Here is a 24,258-nt window from a genome sequence, read left to right as displayed (position 1 = left end):
GGAAGTGGGTAATGAGAAGGGGGAAAAGCAATGCCGATTATTTTTATAAAGCAGATCTGGCACAGTTGTCCACCCACGCAACTGTACAGCCTGTTTGACGTGTGTTTGAGGACACACACACACACACACTCACGCATATTTATATTATGTACAGCCTAGTCAGACAGGTTAGAACAAGTAATAGGAACTTCTTTTCATTATGTGACATCTATTTATGAGCAGAATTATGTGCTTATCCTTAAGCTACAAGAGTCTGCATGTCTGGGAGTTCATGTGCAGTATGTGAGAAAAAACTTTTAGGTAAAGCTGAAATGTCATTATATAAACTCATAAAATGCTCCTTTAATGCAAATGTAAAACAGATCCAGGTTTATTACATATTACCAGTGGTTTTATGTCCACTAATTAAATTTTTTCTTTAATAGCATACAGTCAAACATGTCAATACTGGATTTATTGGCGTTATTTCAGTCCTGTTATAATTAATGATGTCAGGTTCACTGAAGTGTATTTCTGTGATGTATGCATTTTTTAACGTCTGGCAACAAACCAAATACCCCTCTAGATAATGATAGAGTTCAGTCTTCAGTACTGAAAACACAATAAACCTGGGAGACCAGTTGGAATCAAAATTAAAAATGCTTTCTCTTTACTTATGTACATAGTATTGTATACTCCAGACAAATGAATGTATGCTGAAGACAAATGTTACTTTCTTCTTTATGGAAATCTTCGTGTGAGTCGAAAACTTAGGACATTAAAATCAAAACAGACTTTTTCAAACCCAGACCTCTGCCTCTCCCTTACAATTAAACTGTCTGTTTCCCCAGTGGTGTCTCAATCATGCACAAAGGCGATTAAAGCCAGATTAATGTCCTGTCCTGAGCATATATTCCAACAGAAATACATCAAATTCTGAATGTCAGATAATTTCAGAGTGTTGTTGCACTGGGATTTTAAACTTGGGAAATCAGTTTGTCTTCCAAAAAAAAATCAGTGAGTAATATTTCACAAACCTAACAGCAACACTTTTGTAATTTATCGCTGTTTGAATATGTATTTTTTTTAATACAATAACAATCCTTTAAATTTACATTGAAGCGGAACAAATTGATTTTTTAAACTGATTTAATACCACCAGACAGCATGGAGAGGTGCTGGAGCTCAAAGTTGAAGTCATCGTGTTTCATATGGGCTTTAATGACTAATTTCAGACTGGATTTAGACTGGAATGATCTGTCACATTGTTCACTGTTGTGTAGAGCTAAACCTGCAAGCTTCCAGTTACATGACAGTACTGTGACTAATCATATTCTTCATCGACTCTAATCTACAAAACCATAAAACATGTGAAAACACAAGAGAAAACTTCACTGTTTGGTCAGGGAGGTGTTCACCACAGACCAATACTAGAAAGGTCAACAGTGAGCATACAGTTTTGATTAAGTATACATTAGGTGCACATATGGACCACATACAGCCCATTGACATTTTTGTGTTTTTCCAGACGATGATAAGAATTTATAAAAAGCTCTTGATTTCCACACTGTGGAGTGTGAAAGCAAAAGGGTTTTGTTGTATCCTCTGTAGGCCTCAGCCCACTCAGGGTGTTACCCTGAGTGGTTTGCAGGTGTAAAGATATTTGCCTGATATGGAGTGAAGTCTAATGGGTTTGTCCTTTAAACTTATTTACAATGCAGAGGAATCCACCCAACGAAGGACTGTGATGTGCTGGAGTTTAATCTGGCCTCAGGCTATCAGCTGTTAACAGTTGTCTGCATTAGCTGCACTATATAGGCCTCTATAGGGACCTGTGTTGATATAAAACTATTATGATGGTATTTGTTCTGGAGGATTTGTCATTTCTTCCTTGTTAGTCACTGTGGAGTGTGGAAACTCCTTCACAACAAATACAGAAATACTTCGTACTGCCAGGTAATGACAGAAAAGCTACTCTAAATCCTGGAAATCAACACACACAAAAAAACTTGATACTATACTAAATAATGTATAACTCAAAGTCATTCACTGATTAACTGAAACCAAGTGCAAGAGAGAACTTTCTGTACTTTGAGGCCAAAACATGAGCACACACACATTTTACTGAAATGTCACATTTTTCTGTAGCCATAAATTAAAGGTTCAATATGTAAGATTCACATGCATTTACATGAGGTTTGTGTTGGAGACCAGTAGGATGACCAGGACTCCAACAAACCATATACTGGACTAAGACTATGTCACAGCCCTTGACGCTCTTCTAATCTGAATATTTTAGTTATTATTCTCTTTCTTCTTCCGATTTTCACAAATTACATTTAACATTTGTGGAAAATGTGGATGTAAACCTGACTTAAAACTGCTTTAAATCATGCTTTATTTTCAAAATCTAAACGTAGGACATAATCTCAATATGCAGGGTGTTGGGACAATGGATACCAGTGGTGTGCAGTTCCACACAAAGTGTCTGGTCACAGTGGGAACTTTTCACTACTTCATGTTAGAAGACATCATCTCTAAACTCATGAGTGTCTCATTTTCCTACATCCAGGATAACAGGCTGTACCATTAGCTTAGAAATAATACCAACAAATAACTGGCCCCAAAAAGACTTTAAAGCCAACTTTAATTACTTATGAAAGAGCAATTGAATCAATATTTCAATTTCAAATTGGTAAGGGACAGTGAGCATTAATGAACATACATGTTTTCACATGAATGTAAACACTCCAGATTTTAGCCAATGGCTAGTTTCTATCTGTTGTCCCACAGGAGATGTTCCATTAAAAAACAGTAAAAGTACAAACAACTATAAAATTCTATATAATAGACAGTTAATATATTCATTATATTCATTCAGAAGCCAATAAACAACCTAAAAACTGATCGCAAACTTTGTCTCTCGTTTCACTAAGTAGCACCAGTTTCTGACATTCTTGTCTTGAAACCTTCAGGTAAAGGTAAACCCAAAAAAGGAAGGATTACTACTAAGGAGAAAAATACCTGATCTTACCTGAATCATACAAACTGATTCCAAATCGTAAATCTTAATTTTTTCAGTATGTCATTAGTTTGAATTGTGCACAACTCAGTAAACAGCTATTAGCAACATCTGACCTTTTTATGTTTTTAATTTCTCTAAAGATTAAATACTTAGAATTCAGATGACTTTCAACACCTGAAGGAAACATTTCTGAACAGTTCTGAACTGATGAGCTTTGCTACTTAGGTTTATTGTTCATTTGGTTTGATGTTCATATATTTTATGAATTTAGCCCATATCATCCACAGGTTGTGAATACACAGTAAAAGGTGTTAACCCATAAAGACCCAGTGCTACTTTGTGGTAAGTCCCAAATGATTTTTTTTTTTTTTTCTGTATTTAAAATGTCTTAACTGATTTTTCACCATTTATTATGATATAATCCTATGTATTTTGTATTTTTTCAGTGAAAATCAGGTATTTTCCAATATTTAATGTACTGATCATATAGATGTTCATAAAAATTCAGATTAAACGTGAGGGTTATTAGGGTTATTGTATCCCAAAAAAAGAGAAAACAGAAGAACAAGTTAGTTTTTCAGTGAAATATATCATTAACTGAATATAAAACTAGTGTCTTCAAGCACTGTTATTTATCAAACTCCATGGCTTTTACTGGTGAATCAATGTTGTAGAAGTTGACGGTGTTTACACATTCACTATGCAGCTTCTGAACGTTCACATAGGTCATATCTGATGACCATGAAAACATGACAAACTGTATTTTACACTAATTATTTACATGTATTGATAGGATTAGTGGATTAACAGGTATTATAATTTTAAATCAGTAGATGGTTTGGGTCTTTTTGGATTAATGCAAGATTAGAAAATATATGTTTTGTTTTGTTTTTTTTACACGTTCAGATTATTCTAAATCCTGATGAGCTGAAGACATTCTGGTTTCAGATTTGGGATCATCATGCCTCATGTGGTCAGATGTTTTTCCTCCAGTTGCAGATGAAAAGTTTCTTTGTTTTTTCTTTGTTGTCCTGTGTTGTCAATTAATCATTACCATAAACTCTGTCAGAAATAAGGATAATCATCTTTTGTGGCTGAACTGGGTGAATGACCTCAGTTATGACAAGGTGCACCCCAGACCGAAGGATGCGATGGGTGGACATTTCACATTCTCAACGCCCTCTTGTCCTGTACACTCTGAATCAGCAATGTTGAGCCTGACACATCAAGACAAGATATCGATTTCAATCCGTTAACAATTTAAACTACTGAGAAATTCACCACAGGCAACATTTTTAAAAGCAAACGTAACGTCTCGGAAAGAAACCTCCTTCATTTCTGATATTATCTTTTACCAAATGATAGCATATCAGCTGTTGTGGTATCTATTCAATCTCTGATAACACCATGTTCTATTCTGAGAATATTGGGAAGGGTTGACTTTGGAGGGAGTTGCATATGTGTGTGTAAGTGTGTGAGCAAGTGTGTATGTGTCTATTTGGGTTCCCTGTGGTCATTCTATTGGTCTTCTGAGTGGGTGGTCTTTTCTAAGAGAGGAGCTCTGGAAACATTACACCTACACACACACACACACATACACACACGCATAGAAAAAGAGAGAGAGACATGCACACAGACACAAAGGAAAACTGGGAATCACACCAACGCAGAGGGTTAAGCAGGCAGCAGCCTTAATTCTTCCAGATGTGTGACATTAATTTAGTTGATCCAAAACATGAACCAGTAGCTCCCACTCACTCATCACAATATGTAACAGACTTTCTATTCAAACCCATGTAACTTATTAAATACAGAATGTACCTTTCCATTATTCCGTAAGAGGGGAAATCATTAGCAGAAAAAGAGACAGGGGACTTTTTTCCCATTTTTGTTTTCTCTTGTTACCTCACTCCCACAAAAAAGCAAAAATATAGAAAAGTAGGGAGGTGGAGGTAAAGATGGAGCAGCAAAGAGGTGCATGAAGAGAAAGGGGAAAAGATGAAGAGCAGAGCAGGTTATGAGAACAGTATCCACTCTGACCCGTGGAGCAGCGCCCCTGGACTCCTCGTACAATCCTTTCCACCGGGGAGGAGAGGGGGATACGGTGCATGGAAAGACAAAGAGAGGGAGAAAATGAAATTAAATAAGAAAAGCGGAGGAGGCGAATGAGAGGAGATGTAGGAGGACGGAAGTGGTTGATTGGGTCCCCCCAGAGATTCTTTTGTTTAGATTGTTCTGCATTTCACTTCTTTCACTCTCTCCCTTCCACCTCCCTCTTTTTGGACATCTGAGGTAGATTACAACAGAGACCCTGGGTCACAGTTATGACTTAAACCAAGAACATATGGTGTGTGCGTGTGTGTGCGCGTGAGTGAATGTCCATTTCAATGCAGTGGGATTCCCCTCTGGTCCCCGAGTGATGGTCAAATTTATTTTCTTGTCCATTGTCTCTTGCTGGGATATCAAAGAACTATTGTTTGTTGATCAGCAAGGGTGCTGCAGGTTACTTGCAGGTCCCGGATGGGAGCCCATTGCCTCTCCACCCCTTCACCGAATCATCCCTTCTTATCTCCTTTTGCTTAAAGTCAGCTCTTAAATACATGAGATCTACCACAGAAAACTCCTGAGAACCATATAAAGCTTTTAAAAGTACTGTAATGTCGCATTTGTTTCATTTAGGGCCATACACAGATTATAAGAAACCTCAGATAACACACCTGCAGCTGTCATACACTCATTAAAAATTGCTTAAACATGATCTTTGTGGTGTAAAATAATGTAAAGTGCTTTTGGTGCCTTGAAAAGCATTATAGAAATCTAATCCATTATTATTATTATAAAAAAAAGAAAACCAACTTATCTTTAAAGTGTCAATCTTCAGATTTTAGACAAACACTGGGTGCACATTAGGTCTGATGAACTCACTAGTTAGATTTTTTCCACAGACAATAAAATATTATAATATTATTAATGTATTAATTATATTCATCTACAAATTAATATGGATTCTTTCATTTCATTTTATTTTATTTTGCTCATCAAAGAATACATGGTATGGAGCACAAGCACCATGTCATAACAGAAAAAAGAACGATATACATTCAACAATAACAAAATTCACTGAAAAAGAAGTAAAAACCCTTTTACAGAAAGGTGCCCAATGTATGTATTGTCTTTGGTTGTTCAGACCAGTGGTGGCTGCTCGTCTTTCAGAGAGGGGAAGCTCATTGTTGGCTTACATAAAAAAAAAATGTCAAGTTATTCAAACATAAATTCGGCCCTCCATTCCTTTTTAAGAAAATGGTCACTGACCTTATCGGACCAAGAAAACGTTAAAAGTATGTTAAATTGAAACAAGGAAGTACAATGAGCGTGTTTTGTTTACAGTGCAAGAAATGAACAAGTAATTTCGTAGTGGTTTCTCTCTTGATTTCACAGCAGAATGCGTTACGGTATTAAACTGAACTCTGTCAAGTGAAGGAGTAGATCTCAAAATAGCTGTCAATCAAATGGGATTCAACCTTTTGACTGATCCTCCAATCAGCACGTGGAAGCCCGGCGTTCAGCCCAGCCAAGCTCCGCCCACAGCTCCATTCACCCCCAGAGACACTGGGCGTCCGGAGGCGGGACAACATCGTGGCATTTATCCAATTACTGTCCAGTTTTGAGGCAATGAAAAAAACTGTTCTACTCAGTCCCATTGAAGTGCATGGACACCGAGCGTCTACGGGCAAATGCACTGAGCAGAGATCGTATGAGAAAACAACGCAACGGGAATGTATGGGAAGTGAACAACATCAAGTCCACTGATTTGTGATAAAGCTGATTCTGAACGAACTCGTCTGTGAGATGAACGTGTTCTAACACATTTGTAGTTAATGAAATGTCAACACAACCGTACATATTTAACCATTTAATTTTTGTAATTTTAGGGGAAGCCAAGCTTCCCTTGCAGTCTATGAGAAATCGCCACTCAGACTGAAGAAGTGTTATAAGTTTATACATTGATGGATGCTGCGGGTAGTATTTTGGCAAATACTTTTGCCTAAATTCAATAACCTGTACATTAGCGCATTCAAATAAAACATGGAATTCATCTCCCACACAACCTTTACAGCACAAATGACGGACTCTCAGACTTCTTTCCAAACCTTTGTATCATCCAGTGACTTTAGGGATTCTTGTGTTGTTTGTTCTAAAGTTACAAATTACTTGCCTGTAACCAAGGTTTTCACATACAACTGACCAAACTCTAATTGTCTTAGAATTTGATACCTTTTTCCTAAATTACCACTAGTTTATGTTGTTTTCAGGATACCTTTAAGAAAAGCCAAACCCTAAAAATAAAGGATCACCTTATTTGACATTTTATCAGTACCTCACACTACCACAGACACAATGAAACTCCATTTTTCTGGCCCTTGTCCAGTCTGAAAATTTGTTTTAATAATCCCTTTTGTGGACCAAGAAAGAACATACACTAACATTATCTAACCTTGCATCTGTTTTTAAGTGTCAATCTTCATTATTATTAAATTCAGGCCTCAAGAAAAAAAAACTTTGCAGTTTTCCAAGTCGGTGCACTCTTTACCATTCTTCAATCTTCAGCTCACATTAACCTGCATCTGGAATTAATTTAACTCAAGACTCTCATTTCCACTGACACTTGTAGGTCAATTTCCTCACGCTTCAACTCCTTTCAGTGTTCATACATACTGTAAATTGACACTTCAACTTCAGTGAAACCTTCACCTCCTCACATTGACTACATTTACATGCACAAAATATTCTGGCTCATGCCAAGCTGTTTATATGCTGTTTACATGGCTAACAAAGTACATCTTCTACTAATACTCCCATTTACATGGAGCTGTGTATACATATTTTAACCTTTCATGGCTTCCTCTTTGTTTCCTTTGATATTTGCTCATACCATAGCCCTGTTTATACCCTCTGTTGTAATGATTAACAATAGGTGTGTTTCTCCTTCCAACAAGAAATGTGGATTTTTCTTTGGAGCATCCATCTTTACCAGAGAGGATCTTTGTCTTTACCTTAGCTGACCATAAGCAGGGGTCATGTGTTGCAGCCTGCAGTAAAACATACAAATTGGATTCCTTCTCTGAATATGTCCAAAGAACCCTCATAAAACTAGTATAATATTGGCAGTTCCCACGTTTTAACTGTAAAATACTCTATTCAGAGGAAAATAGGCCTATTTCAGAATATCCAAATGAAATATGTATTTACATGACACCTGTCAAATTAGTAGATGTCTTCATATCAGGTATAATGATGAAATGATAGTGTACATGGACATATGTTCAGTGTAAGTTCAGTATGGGTGCTTCTATGAAACTGGTCCCTAAAAACAGGACAGAGGGGCTAAAAATTCAAACCAGATGTAGACTAATGTTACGAAGCAAGTTTGGAAGCACTTTGGGTCTATTTCAAAAATAATATTTACTGAGATAAAAGAGAAACATTTTTCAAATGAAATACATTTTTATATATTTTTTATATTATTTTTATACAAAAATCTGCATGTAACACAATAAAAGTACATGAAAATTATGCCCTACTATTTTTTTAATATCTTTTTATTCTCTCACAGGTGAATTTTGGAAATCAAAGTACTTACGCAAGGCGGAGTGTTTCATAAAAATGACTGCTGTTGCAAATTTATTCACGATTTGTGTTTAACTGGGCAGGTTCCATATGTAACGAGTGGACACGATGGGTTACACATGAAACCTGGATTGAGACTGCCGATTCATGAAAAACCCACATATCTGGATTAGAAAAACCACTAGGATCATCAAATTTAACACAGTGTCTTTATTTATAGTGGTATATAAGACCATTTCAAACCATGTTTTCCAGATCAAATGTACTGACACCTAGGTAGCTTTTCATGTCCCAATTTTGGTCCTATTTTTGGGCCCAATATTTCATTAAAAAATTCATAAATTTTGAGATGACTAAGAGCAAGAGTATATATTTTTTTGCAGTTATCCCAAGGTCATCATTAGGTACATCCTAGGGGGAAATATGTCTACATTTCTCTTTTATTACTGGGTCTAAAAAGCTGGGGAAGTGCCAGGTACCAAAATGAACCCAGTTTCATAGAAGCACCCACATCCCAATTCTAATCTCTGTTTCAGCACTTTTTATAACTGAACACATACATTTCCATTTTTTAAGCTTTGTTTTAATGATGTCATGCTCCAATACCTGTGCATCACTGTTGTGCATTTTCTTCCAAATTAAATGTTTAATACAAACCTTTTGGTTTTTAGGAAAAATGAACACAAGAAAACTACCAGAAACTTCAGAAACACATGTGTAAAAGTGTCAGTTGACTTTATTAGGATCAGCTTCACTCAGTTGATGAAAAACAACTTTTGTCTTTGGAACGTTTACCACGGAAGAAAAAGAAGGATCTACAAAATAACTTGTTTGAAGGACAATATAAAACAATGGCATCAAAATATCTTTGACAAGAAAACAAAAAAATAGGGCTCAAATATTTTTGGATGCAGGGCATTTTCCTCTTGTTGCCCTTTTGTTTACAAAACAAAACTAATAACAAAAGAGCAAAAACAAAAAAAAAAAGTATAATTATTTACAGTGCATATATTTACATTAAGGCATTTTTGCTGGGGAGAAAGACAGTTGATCTGATGCAACCCCACTTCTACGCTATCAAATAAATAGTCAGATTTACCATGATACATTACAGTGCTATATTATCTTTATGCTACCTGCAGTGAATGAACAAATACAGTTATAAGTGTGGGCTGAATCACACCATCACAATGGCCAGTCAGGTGTGTGGTAAGAAAACATGTCTGTCCATTTTAGGATGGCTGATGGAGCCCAGGTACAAGTTATTTGTGTACAGAGATTGAAAACCCTTCAAGAAAGGCCTGCCAGCTCACTAAAACACAAACCGTGTAACATCAGACTGTGTTTAAAGTGACCTGAGCCGAGCTGTTGCTTTACAGTGGGTGACGGGTGATGCTGTGGGGTCAAATTAAAAATCACCACTTCAAACTGATTCGAGAAAGAAAAACAGCACCATGTGTGTTTAGAAATTCATCACAGCTCTGCTACTAGTGAACAGAAACAGAGGAGGCACTTAATAAGTTTGTTGATACATGAGATGATACTTTGGTTTAAAAAAAAATGAAGAATTCAGACCCTTTTAGGGACACGTGCTCGGTATGTTTGTTTTTCTTTAAAGACAGTCCCTTAATTCTCAATCTATTCCAGATGCTTCATGTTTAATTTAAGCGTGTGTATCAAATACCCTCATTTCTGTTTTAACTCTGAATGAATTCTAGGATATGTCTAAGGTTTCTGCTGACATTTTCTCTGGTTGGATATCCATCTAAAGGCAAACTGAATAATTAATCACGTAATTGCCTCTCTTTAGCAACCATCCACCTCCCTCTGTTCCTCAGTCGTCCTCAGATCTCTCTGAAATCTAAAATCTATCCCTCTCCCTCACCCCCCCTCCCCTTCCCTCTTCGCTTCCCTGCACTATCTTTCCTCTCCAGAGTATGAATGCCTTCAATTTTTAATATCTGAACAGCAATGATTTGTGTCTGGCGTTCAGTGATTTGAGTGTTCACAGAAATTCAGTCCAGTAGCGATAATGATCGTTCCAGTGGTGAATGAGAAGCATGAGCCCGGAGAAGCTCAGACATGATTACCAATTTTAGTGCAAACCAAAAGGAAAAAATAAACATCTGGATATTCCAGTTAATAAACAAACTAACAAACCAAGAAGTCGACAGGGATTTGGTTTGACTAGTTTGACAAACAAAAGCTTTTCCTTTTAAAAAAAAAAACAAAAAAAATCAAAATGAAATCCAGTTCTAAAATCAGAATAGAAATAGTTGTATAAGTGCTTTCATTCCAGTCAAAAAAAAAAAAAAACAGTCCTAATACGGACTCGATATTTTCTTTCTTTTTTTTTCTTCCTCTTTGTATATGCTCAAAGAAAAGCAAGTCTAAACAAAGTGTATGTGAGAGTTAAGAGCCAAGAATTCAATCTGGCCATATCTTCATACTTTCTAAGTTTCCAAACTCCAAATTGTTCCAATCTGGATTAAGATCAACATGTTTGTTAGGCTATCGTAGCATGTTAGCACATGATAGCAGCACCAGGAGGAGCAGTGATGTCAGTGAAGTAACATTTGAGGAAGGGTCAGCGTAGTGCTTTTGGGGAGTCAACATAGTGCTTGTGTATGTTTTGTACTGTGTCCCTTTGTGAACGCAGCTAGTTCTGGTGTCTCTTCATGTGTAGGGCCAGGTGGTCGGACCGGGAGAAGGAGCGTGAGCAGACGGCGCACTGGAACGGTTTGGCGCCCGTATGTTTGCGATAATGGCGCGTCAGCTCATCTGAGCGAGCGAAACGCCAGTCACAGCTGTCCCACGTGCATCTATACGGCTTCTCACCTGCAGAAGGAAGAAGAAAAAGTGATGAGCATGCTTGTTTTCTTAAAAAATAATAAAACCTTTCTACAACCACAGGCATTTCACATGACTCCAACATGGTTGGCTGAGCTAAGAACTGTGAATGTCACAGCTCAAAGTACTGATGACACTGATTAACATTAAAACAAACACTAATTCCCAGAGTTACAATGATTCATGCCATTGGGCGGATGAACAGGGAAAACAGGCTTTACCGAAAAATCCACTTGTCTAACAGCATATACAGTCATAACGCTGTCACCCGCATTCAACAAGTCCTCAAACACTGACACTGCACACACATTTTCCCACGAACAATTGAGAATGCCTGTGATGTCTGACTTCCCTTCTCTGCATTTCTTTTGATGGATAAAATATGCTTGTCTGTCACTCTGCCATCTCAGTAATCTTCATCTACAGCCACAGGCGATTTCTAACCTCGTGTCGCCTGTCGTCTAAGCCTGGGCTCTTCTGCACGAGCATTTATATCTATCTGATGCCAGTTGCAAAGGAGTTCACCCAGATTTTAAGATATCTGTCGCTTAGATTTCTCCACCACAGCAAAACAATGAAGATAATCAGAATGAAGTGTGAGGTGCAGAAGGAATCGCAGAATCCGATTTGTAAAAATGTGTGTGAGCGTGTCCCTACAAAATAAATCACCCTGGATTATCCACTTCTGTCTTGAGCAGTTTCTACTTCCTCCCAAACAAATAGTTCCTAAGAACTATGACGACTGCCTCTAGAAAGACAAGTTTCTGATTCTTTTCAAATGGGGTTTTTATCCTTTTGAGTTGTACAAATACAGCTTTATCCACCTTATCTCCAAGGGTGGGGACAGAAATCCTAGAGACAATATCTCCTAGTCTAGCCAAACTTGAGCTAAGAAAGACAACGTTTTAAAATAATAACACGGGTTTATTACCCTCTGTCATTGCTGTATTATTATCCAAGTTACATAAACCCTGCCAGAACCTAAACACTCAAATAAACAACTAGACAATCTGACTTCTATTGCTAAATTACACACAAAATAAACGGAATATTATGTAGAAATTTCTAGCAATGTCCGGGGTCATAACATGTTATATTTAAGCAGAAATTATGCCTGACTACAACACTTACAAGTACTGATTAGGTTGATGTTGTTAAATGTATAAATTTGTCAAAAATAGACTAGACAGACTAAGCCTTTAAAGAAGAATGCCACCGTGCAGCAACACTGAAACAACAGAAGTGAAGTTGGTACAAGACTAACCACGCCGTTACCAAACTTAGAAACACACCTGAAACTGGACACAATAAAGGGAGACAATGAAAAGACGCAGAGAAAAGAGAGAACATAGAGGGAGGAGCACCATGTTCTCACAACACACTGACACATGCGTGCTGCACACACACACGCCAAGAGACACACAAATAATCAGGGTAATGGATGTTGATGGAGATTAGAGTGGGAACTCCCACAGGGACACAAGTGCATTAGGAATCATCTCGTACAGATTACTGACAGGTGTGTGTGGATGTGTCTGTGTGTGAGTGCATAAGTGTGCATTTGAGCAGCTGAATAAGAGAAAAAGAATGAGCAACAGACAAAGATAGAAAGAGTGGAGTGAAATGGGGGGTGAGACCCACAGAGGGATGGAGGTGGAAACTGAGGAAAAGCATGACGGGATGAATGAAAGACATAAAAAAAAAAAGAAAATAACCGACAGAGGCTGCATGCATCTCTTAACATGTCGTGTCATCATCTTGTGGTCTGTAATAACTGCAATAAACACAATCAGCCTGCAGCGTGAATGACGCCAGATGTAATTGTTGTGTCATGTTTTCAATAGCAAAATGCAAAGCACGCACACCCACAGTGTTACTCTGAACATACAGTTCAGATTCAAAAGTACAACGATTCTGGATCATAAAGTGGTGAGAGTGAGTTCTGAATGTGTGTGTGTGTTTCCAGATGAGTGAGGAATGCGTAGATATCAACAGAAGCTTTGTTTTGTTAGCTGGGTTGAGGTGGGGCCCAACACCTAAGCACTTGTTTGTTGACTTTGCTTATCCAAAACTAATGGTTCAAATGTAAATGTGAGAGAACGAATGCAAGAAAAAAGAAAGAAGAGCACACAGGAATGACTCAAGCGGAGATATAAGAGACAGGATGATCCTGGATATTTTTGTATCTACACAAACAGATTATATTTAGTGTCAAACTAGTCTCAAAAAAGCAGATTAAACCACTTGAACATCAATGTCTGAACGGGAACTGTTATGCTGGGGGAGATGGCACCACACGTCTAGCGCTGACCACATATTCAGAGAGTCATCCCCTGGCAGAAGTGTGTCACTTCCACCTGTTTTGATGGAATAGTATATTGGGCAGAGGATGGGAATGGGGTAGGATACATTTACACACACATGCCAAGAACACAACACTCTGCCTAGCAACATGGTGCCAGTGCAGATATGGAAATACGAGTCGTGCGGGCAGCGTCATTTTTTGACGCATCCATTTTTAAAAAGCTGCATTAATTAGAGGAATGTCTTACCCGTGTGAGTCCTGAGGTGGGCTTTCAGATGGGATGACTTGGTGTAGACCTTCTTACAGCCTGACAACAGACAGGGAGATAAACACAAACAGAAGCCTTAATCCACATGATTCATGAACTATGTGCTAGATATGTATTTATCCAAGACACTGAGCTGTGGTATGAGAGAAATGTGAACTAATGAAGAACAGAGGCCATTTGGAATCGATACAGTCCATGTTTATGCTGTGGAGAAATGTTCTGAGACATAATCAGGTTTGCAAAAACACATAAGAAAGTGTTAAAAAAAAAAGCTACCGGCATATTTTTATCATTAATAGAAAAAAACGTTTAATTTTCATTTATTAAGAAGAAAATTTATATAAAAGTTTTTAGGGTTTTGTTCACTATGTTTGCCACCAAAATTTGGAATCAGAAAATTAATTACATGCACAGTATAAAGACTATATAAAGTATATAATAAATCTTTCCTTTTTACTACAACATAAAAAATGATCTTGCCAAATCATGAAATATTTTGAAGCAAACATTAATCAGTGAGCAGCTGCAGCCATGTTAATAAGCCAATGGAGAAACTGCAGATTCGTCCTTGTGCACATATGATGAGTCTGTTTCATCTGAAGTTAGACGTGTGCAAACATGCTGCAGGAGGCTCCACTAAATCCTATTTTACATGCTCCCGCAGGCGAGCTGACATTACATGTCCTACAAGTAGCTGCACATCATATAGCTACAGTGTGAGCGCATTTGTGTGAGCTTTAAAAATAAACATTTTAATTTGCTTCTGAGCAAGCAAATTCAAGTGCGTCTGTTTGCAAATGTGCGTGTGGGAACGAGAGAGATCAAATGACTCAAGGCGAGTAACATCTCTAATTCCAGTTGGCTCAGAGGTCACAATCAGCAGGTTAAATGCATCTAATAACTATTTAAGCTTAGGCTGACATACAGGACTATCTAATTAACACAAACACATCCCTGCACACACCCACACACACACACACACACAGAGGTTCATTCTACATTCATACCAGCAATGACTACAAAGCCAAAACAATCCGGGAGACCTCGCATTTGAAAGTGCTAGTGTCATCTGAGGTGAAACATGTCAAAGTAGTTGTTAAAGCAGACAGTTAATTGTAAGGCACTGACTGATAGATACAATTATCAAAATATTCTAACCTGTTTTTCCTACGATATGACCTCTGTGGTGCTTGTAACATGTATCATGACTAACAGGCTTTGGAGGGTAACCCCAACATAACATGTAATTTTAAAAAAATGCACTGGAGTCAGGCTGTAATCTTAAAATAAAGTTGGTTTTCTTAAAGCTGAGATTCTGATCTGACTAGATATTTACCCGACCACAGCGCAGCACAAAAATAAAGCACACTCATAATCAGCACTGGTGTTTGTGTTCATACCTGGGTAATCACAGTGATGGATCCGTCTTTTCTCCAAGTCAGGGTTGTTCCTCCGGTTGTATCGGGCAGGCACGGTGGTCTGAGCTGGGGCCGTGGCTGGGGCTGTGGCAGGTGCATGTGGGAGGCCTGCTGCTGCTGTTGGACCTGGGACCGGTGTGGGACCTGTAGCGAGGGGCAGGGCTAAGCTGCCAGGGCCTGGGCTCGGGCCGAGTCCAGGGGTGCTACCTGCCAGCTTGGAGGCGATGGTGGCTGCGTAGGAAGGAGGGGGCGACATGGTGTGGAGCAGCTCCTTCTGCCTGTCGGGGCTACCGGGCTCAGAGCTCGGCGGAGACGGTGGCAGGTAAGGTACCTGCTGCTGGAGGAAATGTGGGTGTGCCTGGGAGTGAGGGCGCGTGTACGGCCCACCATTCAGACCACAGTAGGTGGGCTTGGCAGTCTGCTCCTGCTGTGATGCAGAAGAAGCTACTGGCAAATCGTGGAAGGGTGTGTGGATCGGTGAAGGACCTGTGTGTTGTATTTGCTGCTGATGCTGATGTTGATGGTGATGGTGGTGATGATGTTGTTGATGCTCCATACCATTGCCATGGTGATGGTCCAAGCCAGAGTTTAGGAGCTGAAACAGTGAGCTGCTGTTGTCATGGTGGTGGAGGGGGTGCTGATCAAATTGCGATGGCATTTCTTGTTTCACAAACACTTCTGGGACTGAATCACTACCACAAGTGCCTCCAGAATGGTTGAAAACACTGGTGAAGTCCGGTAACCCTGTCATGTTTATGGGTGACGTTTCCATGGTAATACCCCCGTTGCCATGTCCGGAGGCGCTGCAGTTACTTGCAGGCGAAGAGTTGGGGCAGTGCTGAGGCTGGAGGTTGGCGGAGAAGCACGAGGCAGCAGACTCTGTCTTGATGTGGGTGAGATTTGTGTGGTTTTGATGCTGAGGAGGCCGTGGCTGTTGACACAAACCCAACCTCAGGTAGGCGACGTCGGGGAGATAGAGATTCATGTTGAGGGTGTATGGAGACCCAGTTTGATCTTCACTGAAGAACTGATCCATCACAGACTCTCTTTGTGATTTCTGCTGGCTGTCTGCAGATGGTGGAAGAGGAAGAGGCTGAGGGGAGAGATACCTGTCAAGCTCACACTTCGCCTGTTGGAAAGAATCAAACAGAGAAGGAGGTGGTTAACATCTACTCGCTTCATGTTCTTATCTTTTAAATAAACTTTTCTGAAATCAAATATATGTGCTTATGACTCGAACCATGTCATTTAACCAAGTCACTGCTTAAAACAGTATGCAGTTACTATGGACCCTGGACTTCTTATCTATTGCACAGGCTCATACTGAACTGAGATGAAACATGATATAGTTTTGTGCTCTTTTCGTTTGTAAGCAATTGCAAATAACCTTAAACGTAAGAGTTGGATTGATTAGACATATTTAGAGTCATTTTAATCACTTGGAAGTAGATATATCTGACTGTAGCTGTTTTTCTCTAATTTAGGAAATTATTAACAATGAATGTTTGCTGAATTTATTTAAATCAATTATTTATTTTATGATTCTATAACATATTTTTGCATGCAAATGTTATGTAAATGTATGTATATAGCCCTGTCTAAACCTGATTCACTATGCTGTTGTCTGTCTGGGCCAGGAAGTATTTGTAAATGATATCCTTAATCTTAGTAACTCTTTCCTGGTCAGATGAATTTAAAAAGAAGTCAGTTCTTCTCATGAAACCTCATGATGCTTTTCTGAGGCGCTATTTTGAGTAGACAAAGGTTTGATAGGACAGTCACCACACAAACATTTATCAAGTAGTCATCAATAGGCGGTTGCAACATTCCCTCTCTGGCTGTAAGGCTGAACTCAAAAACCTATAAGGAGTGAGGACGACAGTTGAAGATCAGGCCATATTCACTATCACCTCACTAAAATACAACAGGGAGCAACATGTAAATATAAATACACCAGATCATGTAAAGCAGGGGTGTTAAACGTGCAGCCCGTGGGCCAAAACCGGCCCGCCAAAATGTCTAATCCAGCCTGTGAGATGAATTTGTGTAAGATAGTAACAGTCTATTCACCAAATTCGATCTGAAGTGGGTTGGACCGGTAAAATATGATCAAAATAACCAATAAATAATGACAACTCCAAATTTTTCTTAATTTTAGCATAAAAAAAGTAACATTACAAGAAAATGTTTACATTTCCAAATTATCCTTTCACAAAAATGTGAACAACCTGAACAAATATGAACATGAAATATCTTAGTGCAATTTTACCACCATTATGCCTGTTGCTAAATATTTTTACGCATTTGTAGATCAACTGTGATCTGTAAGTTGTAATGCACATGTGTAAATGACAAGATGAGGCCCAATATTGTTAAAACTGCACTTCTTTTTCGCAAGAAATTTCAAGTAGTTTGTGGTTGTTGAATGATACTTTTCATTTTCATAGTATAATTTTCCTCTTTCCACTGTTATTATTGTACTGGTCTGGGCTGTATGTTTCCCCTGAACTAAAATGACTTAAACACCCTTGACCTTAAAATAAGCAGAAGCTGATATTGTTAAAATTACACTTATTTTTCTTAAGAAATTTCAAATAGTTTGTGATTGTTCAAGGATACATCACAGATGTAAACATTTTCAAAGTGTAATTTTCCTTTTTTCACAGTTTCGGCTGTATGTCTCCCCTGAACTAAAATGACTTAAACACCCTTGACCTTAAAATAAGCAGAAGCTGATATTGTTAAAATTACACTTATTTTTCTTAAGAAATTTCAGGTTGTTTGTGATCGTTCAAGGACACTTTGCAGATGTAAACATTTTCAAAGTGTCATTTTCCTCTTTTCACTGTTTCGGCTGTATGTCTCCCCTGAACTAAAATGACTTAAACACCCTTGATATAAACCTTAAAATAATCAGAAGCTCACTTGTCAAACTGACATCAACGGTGGAAAACAGAAATCATTGGCATAAAAAATCCAAAATCCTATTAATATAAGAGGTCAGATTATGGAGTCCTGCAGCAGAAAATGAAACAGCTACATGAAAGTGAATGGGGGGGAAACACCCATGCCTGCCTGTCCGCAGCAGCAGCAGTAACAGCAGCAGTAACAGCAGCAGCAGCAGCAGTAGTAGTAGTCTGGGGATGGGCTGCTATTTCTAGGCTCCTGATCCGACCAGCTGTTAGACCTCCCTCCTCTGCTTCACAAGTTTAGGCTACTGGGGGGACAGAGTTACCGGGAGCCGCATGGAGTCAGTTGTTGTCAGCGTGGTATGATGGTCAGATCGGACGCCAAGAAGAGCCCAACAACTGGTGACCAACTGGCTGCTACAGAAAACACGCAACCAAGAATGCATTTGCAGGCGGAGCAGCTCGGCTTCACGTTGCCGTCCTGCAGTTGTACGACCCATTACCGCATATATACATATATATACACAAACAGACTACCATCAGGTCTGCAGCTTAGGCCGATCGGGTTTTTAAGGCCATCCATGTAAACAAGCCTGGCTCTTTCCAACAGTCTGCCACGCCCATTCAATGAAATACACTGTTCCATCATCACTAGAGTAGGGGGTGCATGTCTGAAAAGGGCTTTACCTGTGTGTAGTCCTTGTCTGAGTCTGTGATCTTGGAGTCCAAGCCGAACAACGCCGACTCCTCCAGAGGGAACGCAGCCGGGAGACCGGGCTTCTGCAGCGGATAGAAGGGATCCTCCTGTCCGCCGCCGCCGCTGCTCATCGTGAGTGTCGCGGCCATGAACCTCCGATGCAGCGCGGATGATCGTCACTCCTGTTATGCACAAAAAAATATATATAAAAAAAACAAAAAAAAAAAAAAAAAGAAGGGGGAAAAAAAAAGCTTGGGAGATGATGCTACAGCTTAATAAAAAGCGGATCCCTGTGGTGGTGTGTGTATTAGGTGGTGAAAGGTGTCTGCTACATCTCCTTCCACTTGTTTCATCTCCCCACTGGCCCACGGACAGTTTTCTAGCTCATGTTGTAGGGCGGAGCGGCCCAGAGTAAATACAGCACATGCACCGCCCCCCAAACCTTTAAAAAGGCTTTGATCATTCATTCAAGCGGCCACCGCCCTACGCTCCATCTAAATACATTAACAACACTGACTGCCGTAAAGTGGAGGCGAGCCACGACAACGCACGCGCTGAAGGTTAAAGCCACGCACCAGCACAAAACATGCATTTGAAGGTTTAATATTTTTACCTATGAATGATCAGAATGGTATACATATACAGAGTTTTCATTTACATTTAAGATCATTTGTATTTAATGCGACTCGTAAACCCTTTGGAGCAGGGGTGTCAAACATACGGCCCGGAGACCAAATCCGGTCCGCCAAAGGGTCCAGTTCGGCCCCTGGGATGTTTTTGCCAAGTGCAAAAATTCCACAGTCTTAAACTGAATTAAGCAAAAAAAAATTAGCTTGACTTAAGGAAAAAATCTTCAATTAAGCAAAAAAAAAAAAAATCTCAAATTTAGCAAAAAATCTTCAATTAAAACAAAAAAATATCTTCAATTAAGTAAAAAAAAAAAAAAAAACTTCAATTAAGTAAAAAAAAAATCTTGAATCAAGCAAAAAAAGAAAAAAAAATTCAATTAAGTATAAAAAAAACTTGTAATAAGCCAAAAAATCTTTAGTTAAGTAAAAAAAATCTTCAATTAAGAAAAAAAAAAATCTCAAATTCAGCAAAAAATCTTCAAATAAGCCAAAAAAAAATCTTCAATTAAGTAAAAAAAAAACTTGAATCAAGGCAAAAAAAAGAATCTTCAATTAAGTAAAAAAAAAAATCTTGAATTAAGCCAAAAATAATCTTCAATTAAATAAAAGAAAATCTTGAATTAAGACGAAAAAAAATTCTTCAATTAGTAAAAAAATTTTCAATTAAGCAAAAAAAATCTCAAATTTAGCAAAAAATCTTCAATTAAGCCCAAAAAAAACCATCAATTGAGCAAAAACAAATCTTGAATTCATAAAAAAAATCTTCAATTAAGTTAAAAAAAAAAAAAGTCTTGAATTAAGCAAAAAAAAAAATCTTCAATTAAGTAAAAAAAATTCTTCAATTAAGCAAAAAAAAATTTTCAAATTTAGCAAAAAATCTTCAATTAAGCCAAAAAGAAGGGGGGAAAAAAAAGCTTGGGAGATGATGCTACAGCTTAATAAAAAGCGGATCCCTGTGGTGGTGTGTGTATTAGGTGGTGAAAGGTGTCTGCTACATCTCCTTCCACTTGTTTCATCTCCCCACTGGCCCACGGACAGTTTTCTAGCTCATGTTGTAGGGCGGAGCGGCCCAGAGTAAATACAGCACATGCACCGCCCCCCAAACCTTTAAAAAGGCTTTGATCATTCATTCAAGCGGCCACCGCCCTACGCTCCATCTAAATACATTAACAACACTGACTGCCGTAAAGTGGAGGCGAGCCACGACAACGCACGCGCTGAAGGTTAAAGCCACGCACCAGCACAAAACATGCATTTGAAGGTTTAATATTTTTACCTATGAATGATCAGAATGGTATACATATACAGAGTTTTCATTTACATTTAAGATCATTTGTATTTAATGCGACTCGTAAACCCTTTGGAGCAGGGGGGTCAAGCATGCAGCCCGGGGACCAAATCCGGTCCGCCAAAGGGTCCAATCCGGTCCGTGGGATGAATTTGTGAAATGCAAAAATCACACTTTAAATCAGGGGTGTCAAACATGCAGCCGCCAAAGGTTCCAATCCGGCCCATGGGATGAATTTACAAAGTGCAAAAATTCCACAGTCAAGGCTGTGGAACTCATTTTAGTTCAGGTTCCACATACAGACCAATATGATCGACAGTAAAATAACAGCATCATAACCTACAAAAAATAATGACTATATTTTCTTCTGGGTTGATGTTAGAAAAATTATATTACACTAAGTCTATAAATAATGACAACTTCAAATTTTTGTCTTTGTTTTAGTGCAAAAAATAACATTGAATTATGAAAATATTTCCATTTACAAACTATCCTGTAACAATAAAATGTGAATAATCTGAACAAATATGAACCTGAAATGACTAAAGAAAATTAAGCACAATTTTAACAATTTTCTGCCTGTTACTCAGTGTTTAGTGTCTTTGTAGATCCGATCCAAATGCACTTGTAGAAATGATAAGTTGAGGTATTATATTGTTAAAATTGCACTTATTTGTCTTAAGAAATTTAAGGTTTTTCAGGTTATTTAATTATTTTTTTTGTTTGGATAGTTTATAAAAGTACCTTCATAATTTAATGGGGGGTTTTTGCACTAAAACAAAGACAAAAATTTGGAGTTATCACTATTTATAGGTTATTATCTTATTATTTTACTGGTCCAGCCCACTGGAGATCAAATTGGGCTGAATGTGGCCCCTGAAAGAAAATGAGTTTGACACCCCTGCTTTAAATATTAACTCTTGTGTGGTCAGATTTTTGTTATTCAGCCAGTGTTCGTGGGTGTGGTGGACCCACTGTATTTATGGGTTTTTAATTCAACATAATCAAACTATTTAACCCTTTCATGCATAGTGGGCACTACAATAGACAGCTATTCTACAGCTGTTCTCTTGTATATTCATGAATTTTGTCGTTTTAGTTTTATATCAGCCAACACAATGCACTGCAATTGAAAACATTACTGTAACTTTGCTGTTCTTGATAAACCTCATCTTATTTGTTTTAGTGTAAATCAATTCCTTGTCACTGTTATTAGACTCTAATTAATCTTTTTTTTTTTTTTTTTGGTATATTATCTCCATGAAGTAAGTAATGACTAGTATTAGAGTATACTACAAACAAAAAGTTAAGGATATTTCTTTTGTTCTGTGTAATTTTTTTGGGTCATTTTTGCCATTTGTAAATAAAACTATGTCTGGTCATTAAAAAAATGTGTTTGAATTCAATTCACACACAAAAAGAGTAAAAAGCATTGAAACTGAAAAAAAAAAAAAACCTGAACAAAAATAGCCCAAAAATTTAAATATCCATAACTTTTTGTTTGTAGTGTATGTTAAAATGTGAGAAAACATCAAATTAGCAGCATTAAAATGTTTTTATTTCATAGTTTTCACACAGTATATCAGTAAATACGTTTCTTTGCTTCAAAAATTAAATGCATGGTGTCCAGCTTAGTGGACATTTTAGCAACTCCATGAAAAATAGCTTCATATAAAAAAAAGAAAAAATAATAATAATAATAATCGCATTGTTTTTTTGTTTTTAAGCCAAAAGAGGAATAAAATCACTCAAGAAAAAAATCTTAACATTCTCATAAATCATGCATGAAAGGGTTAATGTTAAAATACTCAACAGATGTTTACTTCATCCCAGTTACAAGCATCATAAAATATTTGCCTTTTGCCTTTGCTAGATTACATTTAACCTCCTACAACCCAGGAAATGTCAGCAAAGTACAAGCTTTTTTTGTTTTTTTTATTTAATAAGTGCCAATATTGGAAACATCATGACGCAACAGTTTTTTCAGATGCAGTTTTTGAAATTTTTATGGAATGTCCTTTGTGGTGGACAGTTTTCTTTTCTTTCTTTTTTTTGTATAAAGTTGTGAAACTCTTGTCCACAAATGTAGACAGAAAACCCATAGCTGGGTCTTGGGAGGTTATGAATTAAAGTGTTACTCATTTTTATTTATTTATTTTAATAAAATCTAATATAATGAAGATGAGAGGAAAAAAATCCTTTAAAAAATTACTCATTTTTCTTTTAATAAAACATGAAAACAGGTTCTACAGACCCAGACGCCACAGAAGGGTTAATCATTTTAGTTCAGATTCCACATACAGACCAACTCAACCTCAAGTGGGTCAGTAGAATATTATAATAACCTATAAATACTCACAACTTCACACACATCTTTCCCTTTGTAAAGGTAAACATTTTCATGTAATTTTCCTGTATTTACACTAAAACAAACTATCATTTCTCAAAAAATGTGAATAACGTAAACAAATATAAACACCCTGAAATGTCTTAAGAGAAGTATAATTTTAATAATATTCTGTTATTAAATGTTATGTATTTGTAGATCCACTGTGATCTGTAAGTTGTAATGCACATGTGTAAATGATAAACTAAGACAGAATATTGTTAAAATTGCACTTAATTTGCTTAAGAAATTTTACGTTGTTCATGTTATTTACAGTTCTATTTCAGCACATTCTAATTATCCAGATTCTATCCAGATCATCTTATACTTCTAATTTATAGTGTATAGTGTTTGCTCTTATGTAATATTTCTCTTTAGTTATGTGTGCTGTGGTATTATATTGTTACTGAACGTGTCATGCTGCTGCTACACTATAATTTCCCAGTTTGGGAAATTAAATAAAGTAAATCTATGTATCCATCTCGCTCTTATTCACATTGTTTTAAAGGATAGTTTGTAGATGTAAACATTGTCATCATGTAAGGAAAGTTTGAAGTTGACATTATTTATATATTGTTATTTTTTACTGCTTGGCTGAATGTGGCCCCTGAACTAAAAATGAGTTTGACACCCATGCTTTAGAGGAAGCATATCCAACAGTGATCACTAAAGTATGGAATATATAGTCTCCAGTATTTACAATTCAAACCCATTTAGTACAATAAACTAATAAATGTGTGCACAGGGTTTTCATTTCAGTGTTCTGCAATTTTTAAGAGAGATTAAATGTCCTAAATCTTATATTCTTTAATAAGATGAATTGGAAAATAAGTGACAAAAGTGCTGGTTAGTTGTTTTCAATATATATGATAGTGT

The 24,258-nt window shown here is 37.5% G+C and overlaps 1 protein-coding gene across 1 annotated transcript; it reads right to left on the bottom strand.

The window, feature by feature from the left end:
* Nucleotides 1–9,346: 9,346 nt before the first annotated feature.
* klf5a (Kruppel like factor 5a) lies at nucleotides 9,347–19,663 on the bottom strand. Its single transcript, XM_030156918.1, has 4 exons — nucleotides 19,070–19,663; nucleotides 15,456–16,602; nucleotides 14,035–14,094; nucleotides 9,347–11,470 (listed from the first exon to the last, which is right to left on the bottom strand). Exons 1-4 carry the CDS (start codon nucleotides 19,226–19,228, stop codon nucleotides 11,292–11,294), a joined length of 1,545 nt encoding a protein of 514 aa, XP_030012778.1. The 5' UTR covers nucleotides 19,229–19,663; the 3' UTR covers nucleotides 9,347–11,291.
* Between the last annotated feature and the right edge of the window lie 4,595 nt (nucleotides 19,664–24,258).

This window comes from Sphaeramia orbicularis, chromosome 15 (assembly GCF_902148855.1).
Source record: "Sphaeramia orbicularis chromosome 15, fSphaOr1.1, whole genome shotgun sequence".
In the NCBI taxonomy this organism is placed as follows: domain Eukaryota; kingdom Metazoa; phylum Chordata; class Actinopteri; order Kurtiformes; family Apogonidae; genus Sphaeramia; species Sphaeramia orbicularis.
Note: the sequence above shows the minus strand (reverse complement) of the source record. Positions and strands in the feature narration are given on the sequence as shown.

Coding starts and splice junctions, on each gene's coding strand:
- klf5a (XM_030156918.1), bottom strand. CDS start 19,228: ATGGCCGCGACACTCACGATGAGCAGCGGCGGCGGCGGACAGGAGGAT. Junction 14,095..15,455: donor CCATCACTGTGATTACCCAG/GTATGAACACAA, acceptor GTCTGTTGTCAG/GCTGTAAGAAGGTCTACACC. Junction 11,471..14,034: donor CCACCTCAGGACTCACACGG/GTAAGACATTCC, acceptor TTCCTTCTGCAG/GTGAGAAGCCGTATAGATGC.